General features: G+C 57.7%; 1 protein-coding gene across 1 annotated transcript in view; it reads left to right on the plus strand.

The window, feature by feature from the left end:
- The window catches only part of IBA57 (iron-sulfur cluster assembly factor IBA57), a 4014-nt gene extending 2208 nt beyond the window's left edge, over positions 1-1806 (plus strand). Inside the window, exons 2-3 of the mRNA XM_032848487.1 lie at positions 791-1137; positions 1371-1806. Coding sequence (XP_032704378.1) covers positions 791-1137; positions 1371-1762 — 739 coding nt within the window. The 3' untranslated portion in view covers positions 1763-1806. The remainder of the gene's footprint in view (positions 1-790; positions 1138-1370) is intronic.
- Positions 1807-9881: the final 8075 nt, after the last annotated feature.

The following is a 9881-nucleotide window of genomic DNA, read 5'->3' on the forward strand; positions in this document are numbered from 1 at the left end:
GGTGGGGTCTGTACTGGTGGGGTCTGGGGGAGGGGCCAGGACATCAGCTGGTGGGGTCTGTACTAGTCAATGGCCTCTCTCACACACACTCGTGGATGGTCTTACCCACTCCCTGTCTCAGTTTCCACGGGGCTGTATGTCCTTGTTCCATCATTCTCTACAACCAGGATCCCAGCTAGGTACTTGGGTCGTGGACATCTGCACTAAGGTCCCCTGCTCATCTGCCCATAAGTACCCCAGCTGTCCCACCTGGTTCCCACACTGGTCACGGGGTTCCAGGGTCCCTTCCGGGGGCATGGCTGCCCAGAGTGGGGGTTAGGGTATTCCTGGGCCCTCCAGAGTTCACCTGGGGGAAGCGGGGGTGGGAGGGGCGGCAGGGGGTGAGCACGGGGAGAGAGTGGCCTTGCCGCACACCCCCTTGTCCCTGATGTGTGTGCTCTCCTACCAGCTCCCCGAGCTTCTGACCCTCTTGAAGTCTGAGTGCCAGCACCTGAGACCTGCGGCCTCTGTGGAGCTAGAGAAGGCAGGTCCTGGCTGTCAGGCTGCTGGTGGCTTTCCATCTCACCGTGAGGGCGCACAGTACCACGCCCCCCATTCCCGGGACTTGCTCCCCACCCCACCCCCTGCCGACCCATGGCGTGTCACCCATCACGTCGTCTGCCCCTTGGGCACGCACCAGCTCTGCCAGTACCCTGGGTTGGGAGGGACCGCGCTGCCGTCCCGGGCAGTCAGCGGAGGTCTGTGGCCATGCACCCGGCCCGCCTTCAGGAGCCCCCGTCTCTGCCGGCAGACTCCCAGAGTGCGATCATAGGGAGGTGCCCGCCTTCCTCCTGGAGTGCGACCGCGCGGTGCTGGGCGCCCTGCAGACGCACCTGGGGCTGTACAAGATCCGGCGGAAGGTCACCGTGGAGCCGCGCCCGGAGCTATGCGTGTGGTCGGTGCTGCCCTGCACCCCAGTGGAGGCCTACGGGGCTGCGCCACTGCGGGAGCCAGCCGAGAGGACCACCATCCTCGCTCGCGACCCCCGGACCGGCTGCATGGGCTGGCGGCTTCTCACCCAGGATAAGGGCCTGGCCCTGGTGTCCGGCGGCCAGCTGGGAGACCTCCGGGACTATCACCGGCACCGGTACCTGCATGGTATGAGCGCGGGACTAGGACATGGTGGGCGCGGGGAGCGGCGGGGGCTCGCGGTGTGGTGGGAGGGTCCGTGGTGAGGGCTCCTCTCCTCCAGCGCTAGCTGGTCACTCCTCCCAAGCCCCCCACCTGTGCCAGACGATAGGGTGCAGAGAGTGGGCCCTCTGGGCAGCAGGGCTCAGGAGGGCCGCCCCAGCCCCCAGTCCTCAGGGAGCTGCTTCCCTCCCACCCCACAGGCGTACCAGAGGGCGTCCATGACCTGCCCCCAGGAGTGGCCCTGCCCCTGGAGTCCAACCTGGCTTTCATGAACGGTGTCAGCTTTAGCAAGGGCTGCTACATCGGCCAGGAGCTGACGGCGCGCACCCACCACATGGGTGTCATCCGCAAGCGGCTCTTCCCGGTGCGGCTGTCGGGCCCTCTCCCAGCAGGTGGCATCACCCCTGGGGCCTTGGTGCTCACTGAGTCGGGGCAGGCAGCCGGCAAGTACAGGGCCGGCCAGGGAGATGTGGGCCTGGCACTGCTGCGGTCGGAGAAAATCAAGGGCCCTCTCCACATCAGGACCTCTGAGGGTGGCCAGGTGGCCTTAACTGCATCCGTGCCAGACTGGTGGCCCACAGCCACCAAGTAGCACTGGAAGTCCCCTGGCTTCTGTGGGCTCCGGAGCTGCCAGGGGTCATGCCCATGGTGGTCCCGTTAATGCACCCCCCTCTGGAGGCCCCCCAGAGCAGTGGGCCCCCATGGCCGTGGGCATCGGGGTTGTGCTCCTTGTCCTCTGTGCTTCCCAGAGGGTCTGATGCCCAGCTTGGGCTGTCCTTTCTGGCTGCTCTGTGGCTGGGACAGGGGGTGGGGGGTGGGCACGAGCTATCCCATGGCCTGGGGCTGAGGAGAGCAGGCCTGTACCTGCTTCCAGGCTGAGCTGAGTTGCAGCTTCTGCCAGATGAGGGTGGAGAAGACCCCAGCTCTGTGGGTTTGGGGGGCATTCCGCCATTAGCCCGGGACAAGGATGGTCCAGAGCCTTGCCCCTGGGCTGCCTGCACCCTTCCATCTGCTGTTGGTTGAGAGGACCGGTGGGCTGTGGGGCGCTCCGCCTGTGCACCGTGGTCTCAGCAGCATACCCCTCTTTCCCTGAGCTGCTCAGGGTGCGGGAAGGAGCTTCTGTCTGCTTAATTTATGTGCGGCTGTTTTGGGATGTGGCTGTGTCTGCACAAGAAGAGCTGACTTTCTTCCCTTCTTAAACCACTGACTTCCATGGTCCCGTGTAATGTGAATCTCACGGTCATGGGGTGTCCCACTTGACACCCTGGCGTGGCTATTAAAGTGTGACCCAGAAGCAGCCCGTGTGCAACTCCGGCTTCGTTTTGGGCGGAAGGTCATGGGACATGGTTCTGGGTGGAGCATGGCAGATGGAAGCCAACAGCAGAGCCCTAGGAAGAGACCTCAGAGGCTGGGATGGCTGGGAGGCACCGGGTCTGGAGCAGATGGCGAGTGGCAGGTTGTGGGAGGCCTGGCCGCTCTGGGCCCCTCAACTCTGCTGCCCCTTTGTATCAGCTGTGTGGTTTGCAAATATTTTCTCCCATTCTGGGCTGTCCTTTCCCCTTATCAGTGGTTCCGCCTCCTAGTCAGAAGTTTGTCATTCCGTGGGGTCCCCCCTCCTGACAGGATTTGTCCTTTGTGCTTGGGTGTCATGTCCAGTTGTGGCCGGGACCACTGCCTGGGGAAATGTTCCCTGTGTTTTCTTCTGGGGACCTTCCACTTGCTCCTTTGACCTCTTTTGGGTTAATCTTTGCGGACGGTGTGAGAAAGCTTCCCGTCCACTCTGCACATGTGGATATCCAGCACGGTTTCTTGAGGACCCTGTCCCTGACCCACTGAGCACTCTCAGAGAGATGGAGGCTTTCTGCGTGTCGTGAGGATGCTGGGAAGGTGCTCACGCGAGCTGAGTCTTTCCACGATGACAGTTGTATTTGATCATAAAGGAGAGTTCGTAACAGTCCCAAAGCAGGCCCACTCACCGTTCAGTGGGTGACATGGCACGCAGAGCGGGCAGAAGACACACCACACGATGCACAAGATAACAGAGGGGACAGGATGGTAGCAAAGCAGATGTGAAGTCAGTCTGGGTGCGGTGGAGACAAGGCCTTGGTCTGGTCCAGGTCGCCTCTTGGCACTCCTGCTGCTGCTGTTCAGGCAGGGAAGGATGTGGGTTCTACTGGGGGATCGAGGCGCAGAGCCCTTGGGGGCAGCTGCCTTCTATGTGGTCAGACGTGGAGGGGTCATGAGGCTGAAGAGTCCAACGGTTCAATGCCAAAACCCTCCCCTTTAAAAGGAGTTACTCGGTCCTGGGCCACCGCAGCCCTCCTCTGGTTCTGCTCTTTATCATTTGGGTGGGGGGCACAGATGACGGTGGTCCCAGAGATATCTGGGAGCTGCAGTCCCCTCAACTGCTGCGTCATTACTGGATCCAGGCTCCTGCTTGACATGAGAACCTCATGGAGCTCTCCACACTTCTTGGCTCTGAACTTCTGGGCGGGATCCTGTCTTGGGGAGAGATCAGGTGCTTTCTGCTCCTCTGCTCTGAACTGCTGGGTGGATTCTGTCTCTGGGGAGAGATCTGGTCCTTTCTGTTCTGTGCTCTGAGCTGTTAGGTGGGATCCTGTCCCTGGGGAGAGATCAGGTGCTTTCTGCTCCTGTGCTCTGAACTGCTGGGTGGGATCCTGTCTCTGGGGAGAGATCAGGTGCTTTCTGCTCCTCTGCTCTGAGATGTTGGGTGGGATCCTGTCCCTGGGGAGAGATCTCGTCCTTTCTGCTTCTCTGCTCTGAGCTGGTGGGCGGGATCGTGTCTCTGGGGCGAGATCAGTGTTTAGCCAGCATATGTGGCTATGTGGGTGCATTGGAAAGCACACATATGTGGAGGTGCCTGGGTGGCTCCAACAGTTAAGAGTCTGACTTTGGTTTAGGGCATGATCTCGGGGTCCTGGGACCGAGTCCCACATTGGGCTCCTCCTTAGAGGGGACCTGCTTCTCCCTCTTCCTTGCCACTCTCCCTGCTTGTGTGCACTTACTTACAATTAAGTAAAATCATAAAATAAAATTAAAAAACCACCCACGTACGTGGGTGACTCTGGGGATATTTCTTCCACACGTACCACTGGCTGCTGGCTGGTGAACCGTGAGTCTTCAGGGCTGTTGCTCATGTATTTTTCCCGGAAACCTGTGTTCTCCAAAACCAACAATGCACATGATGCCGGGAAGGGAGTGGCATTTGGTCCAGGGAGCAAAGCTCTGTAACCCCCAGCGTCCCACGACACAGCCGCTCTCAGCACGAAGTGACAGACGTGAGGCACGTGTGAACGTGCAGATGGGCTCTGATTGCTGGGCCTCTTGAAGGGCCTTTGGGGCCCATGGGCTGCGGGGGCCCCATGGTGAGAGCCACGGTGCTGAAACATCCGCTCTGACCAGCTTCTTACGCCTGAGCTGTAATTGGGATTTCTCAGGAAGAAACAGCTCTGGAGGCAGGCGGGAGAGTAGGTGGTGAAGGGGATGCCTGACCACAGGCCGGCTGCACCGCTGCGGTGAGGCCACTCCTGCCCTTGCCCGGCTTGCCCTGCCTCATGGCCTTCACTGTCATCATCACCGCGACTCTCTGTGGCTTTCGCCATGTTTCTCCCCTCGGCCCACCCCCTGGTCCTCCCCTTCATCTTCACCGTGGCCCTCACCGTGGCCCTCACCGTGGCCCCCCCCCGATGCTGACCAGCTCCAGCCTCCTGCAGTGTGCAAGGGGCAGCGGGGGGAGCTTTTCTGTTGTCACTGCTTTCCTTTGCCCTATGAGCCAAGCTCCCTGCTCCTCAGAGTTGGAACATGAAACACCAGTTTGGGTGCCCCTGTCTCCTCCTGGCTTTGGCCTTCCTGGCATAGCCACACGGCTGAGTTCCTCGGGTATCTGCCTGCATACCTGCCCATTCAGGCCCTCTACTTGTTACACCCAATGACCATGCTGGGAGCTGCCTCACCAGGGAGGTCCCCTCATGGGGTCTTGCATCGAGGCCAAGCACACTGGCTTGTCTTTCCTCCCCAAGTTGTATCGCTGTTATTTTTTTTGCTGCAGTTGGGATGAGTGCCTATTAAATTCAGTTTAACAGCACAGAAACACAGTGAAAAGCCCGTGTCCTTTCCAGCCTCCTGGAGGTCCCCTGGTTGGGCCGATGTGCTTTTATGGATGTAGATACTACGTTCCTACATCTGTATCCACACACCTCGTGTTGTGCTGCTGTTTTCCAGTCTGACAGGAGACTGTGCCTTCTGGGTTCTGTGACTCACATTTCCACCCTGGACACAGGTGTTGTGATGGCTGCTTTTATGTGTCAGTTTGCCTGGGCCATGGGGAGTCCAGACATTTGGTGCAACACTGGGGGTGTCTCCGAGGGCATTTCTGGATCAGGTTAACAATGGACTGGGGGGCTGTGTGAAGCAAATGGCCCTCCCGATGTGGGTGGGCCTCACTGAATCAGGTGAAGGCCTGCATAGAACAGACAGGTGGAGGAAGAGGGACCTTGTGCTGTCCGACTGCCTGACCTGGGACATCAGTTTTCTCCCGTCCTTGGACTTGCTGAACTAGATGTATGTGTATGGGCATCATGGTGGTTCCTTCTCTGTAGAGAACCCTAGTACCGTTGTCTTCCCACGGGAAGGGCTGAGGACAGGACCTGCCCATTTTTCCTGCGACCGTGGCCTGATGTATTTGATTCTTCCCTGGCTGCTGAGCATGTTGACCACTTTTTGCTACCGCGTGGTGCCTCGAATATCCTTGTGTTGATGGGTACACGTGTAAGACTTCCTGAACAGCATGAGTGGGTGGGCGTCATTTCCACAGTGCTCTTTTGGTATCTTTTCTTGGGTAGCCACTACAAATTTCAGTGTGGTGAGGTTAGTTTCTTTCTCTTTCAGGATTGCTCTTCTGGGTCTTACATAAGATGTCTGTGTCCATATGGTCTTGATTTTCTTCTGAAAGTTTTTGTTTTGATTTTTTAAAGATTACTGTATTTGTTTTAGACACAGAGAGAATGCAGTGGGAGAGGCAGAGGGAGTGGGAATCTGAAGCCAGCTCCCTGCTGAGTGTGGAGCCCAAGGCGGGGATCCATCTCACAACCCTGAGATCATGACCTGAGCCTAAATCGAGAGTGGGATGCTTAACCACCCAGATGCCCCTGTTTTCTTTTTTTTTTTTTTTTTTAGATTTTATTTATTTATTTGACAGAGACAGAGATATCACAAGCAGGCAGAGAGGCAGGAAGAGAGAGGGGGGAGGCAGGCTCTTTGCTGAGCAGGGAGCCTGATGCAGGGCTCGATCCCAGGACTCTGAGATCATGACCTGAGCAGAAGGCAGAGGCTTAACGCACTGAGCCACCCAGGCGCCCCTGTTTTCATTTTTTAAGTTCGGTTTTTAATTCATCTCAGCTTGATTATTTCATTGAAGTAAGGTTCACATAACAAAACCCATTGTATTTTTCTACTTTTAACTTTATATTGAGATATAACGGACGTGCAGTATTACATTCATATCACGTGCACACGTTGGGAATGGAGAACTAACCGCTGTAAAGTGTACGGTTTCACGGCATTTAGTACATTCCCGTTGTTGGGCCGGCATCCCCATCATGGCCCCCCCGCCAACAGGAAGCCCATGCCCACTGGTGTCCACCTCCGCCCCTCCACCGCCCGTGGCGCACCCGCCCTGCCCCATCCTCCATTCTGTCTCGGGCTTTCCCAGGTTTAGACCCTGGCAGGGATGAAATCACACAGGATGCGGCCTGAACTTGTGTCCGGGTGCTGCCGCCAAGGGTCCGGTTTTCTGGGTCCAAACGTGTGGTCCTTGGGGCTATGTCCTTGTGCTGTTTCTCAGCCGAAGGGCATGTGGGCTCAGCTCTGAGCAGAGACCACGTCCTTGGGCCATTCCTCAGCCCAAGAACATGTAGGGACCGTGCTGCCGTGAGCACTTGGGAACGGGTTCCTTATGGGCCAGCTCGGTTCTGTTGGGCACATCTCCAGAGCTGAGGTGGCCGGTGGTAATTCCGTGTGTGATCAGCCTTGCAGTAGTGTCCTCGGGCCATGGAATAAACTGGTACCAGTCGGTGGCCTGAGGCACCAGAGAGGTGGTCCCCCACCATCCAGGTGTGTGTGGGGCACAGGCTCCCTTCCGAGGCTCGGGGCGGAAGCTTCCTGCTTCCTGCAGAGCCTGGTGCACAGGCGGTCTGTGGCTCGCTCTTCCCAGGACCGCTTCTGCCAGAGTGTCTTGAGGTCCCCTTCCCTCTGTATGGGGTTACCAGTTCTTGGGTCTGGGCCCATCCTGCTGACCTCCTCTAAACTTGATTGCATCTGCAAAGACCCTGCCTCTCTCTAAGGTCCTGTGATTCTGGGTGTGAGGACTTTGACGTCTCTTTTTCTGGGGGCACCATTCATCCCTGACAGGTGCAAAGTGTGTTTCAGAGGAGAGCTGGTGGTTCTGGTTTCCTGGCTTTCTGTGCTGTCTGCTCCTCTGTTCTCCTCTCCCCTCTCCGGCCTGGCCTGCCCCACCCCTGAGCCGCTGTCTTCATCACCGTGGCTTCCTGATAAGCTGCCGGCACATCTCAGAGGCAGTGGTTAGGAAGCAGGCCTGTTTCTGGCTTGGACAGTGTTCTCTGGCCTCCTGACTCCCCTGGCTCTTGCCATTGAAGGCCCAGGAATAGCCCTGTGGAGGCCCCCTGCTGTGTGCTGTGCCCTGTGAATGACTTCCTTCAGCCCTGCGACAAAATGCCATGATGGGATTTTGCATGGGCTGACTCTCAGAACATGATGCCCAGGAGATCGCGAGTACAGGTCTTGAAGTTCTTTGGAAAGGCCCACAAGGCAGTGACTGATCTGAGTGACCGGGTCACTAGCAAAGCCCTGGCCGTGAGAAGGCCCCTTTCTGACCACCGTAGAAGGGCCAGATTGCCGAATTAAGTCACCCGGTTAATTGTGGCCCTTCATTTCTACTCTAGGAATCTGTGCAGCCCTAATCTTAGCCCTTCAGGGAGGGAAGGCAGCTGTTGCGGGGGAGGTGGCTCCCTGCTCCGTGGTGACTCCCAGACCCCGTGCGCTCTAATTTTAAACTGTGAGCATGGAACCGGGGGGGCGCATACAAGGTGCTGCTGCTCCTGGAACCAGGGTGTCTGGGGGCTCGTTTTCCTCAGACATGTCAACAAGGTTTTCCAAAGATTTGGCCAAGACTTTGGGCCAGAAAGACCTTCACCTGCGTTCTCCAGCATTTGTCTGAGTGGATGCAGCCTAGATCGCCGTAATCCTTGCATTTCTTTTGTTAAGATGCTGAAGCAGAGTCGCTCCCTGGAACACTCTGTCAGATTGTGGGATCACTCTTGAGTTTCCACTCGAGGGGGTCACCGCAGCTGGATTCCTGCGGGGTGCCATGAGAAAACCTTCTGGGTTGATGAGAGCTCCCACTGCACTGCAGTCATCTCCAGCAGGTGGTCCGGAATGGCGGGGGTGGAGGCGGGAAGAGGAATGCTGTTTTGAAAGTAGTTAGTACGCTGAGTAATAACGAATCTTAAGCATGTTGCATTTAGTCTGGTGTTCTGCAACCATGCTTTTTAAAAAGATTGTATTTATTTGACATGGAACAAACATGAGCAGGGGGAGGGGCAGAGGGAGAAGCAGGCTTCCTGCTGAGCAGGATGCCGACGCCAGCTCGACCCCGGGGACCCCGAGATCACGGATCCGAGTGGAAGGGACACAGGTAATGTCCTGAGCCACCCAGGCACCCCCGGTTCAGCACTTTTTAAGATACCATTTGGCCAAGACGCTGTTTTGGTGAGAGAAGGGATGGTTGACGCCAAGGGCGTGCCCTTTGTGGTGTGCCCCCAGAGCGGCCTGTCTCCCAGGTGCAGTGAGCCCCCCATGAATCCACCTGTGCCCTCGAGCGGCTGTTGTCCTTCTCATGCGTGTCCGGTGGCTCCGTGCCATCCCATGTGGCTCTCATCCTGGACTCGCTTGGGTGTTTGCAGTGCATACTTTGTGCCCCTGTCTTCCAGCTCATGGGTTCCCTCTGCCGCCAGGACGGCTGCCCCCGAGCCCTCCTGCTGCCTGTTGGACTTCCTGATCCCTCTCTTTATCGCTCTTCTCTGTGCGATGACACACTGGCATGGCACGTCTCCCACGGTTCTCAGAGCAGTGGACACAGCTGCAGTAGCTGCCCTCCTGGTCTTGGCATGTCTTGGGCTTGTGGTTGGAAATTGGACACTCCAGACGTTACATTGTAGCAGCCCTGGAGTTGGCCTGTGGGGGTCTGTGTTCCTGGGGGTTCTGTGGTAGTATGTGTGCATGGACCGTGTCCGTGGGGTCTCTGTGACCTGTGGGGGAGCCATGGCCATCCGTGCTGTCAGCGTGGATAGACCCCTGTCCGGTCTGTGTTCCTGCGTCTCACTAGTCCCTGTGTGCAGTCATGGGGCCAGCTGCTGCCCCAGGTTGTCCCTCTGCTCCCTCTGTCGCATGGGGGCCCCTCACCTCCTGGCTGTGGGTCCCTTTCCCCTGCCTGACCTCTGGGCCTTGCTCTCAGCTCCTGGCTGCAGGCTCAGCCAAGAGCAAGTGGTGGGGGCACCAGGAACCAGCAGAGGTGCAGGGAGCGGGAGCCCCGCTTCACAGTGTGGTTTCCACTTGATCCCTTACTTCGCTGACTGACATCGTCTTTTTAAGAGTTAAGTTTATGGATACAGTTC

The sequence above is a fragment of the Lontra canadensis genome, unplaced genomic scaffold (assembly GCF_010015895.1).
Source record: "Lontra canadensis isolate GAN:19392208 unplaced genomic scaffold, GSC_riverotter_1.0 scaffold205, whole genome shotgun sequence".
NCBI lineage: Eukaryota > Metazoa > Chordata > Mammalia > Carnivora > Mustelidae > Lontra > Lontra canadensis.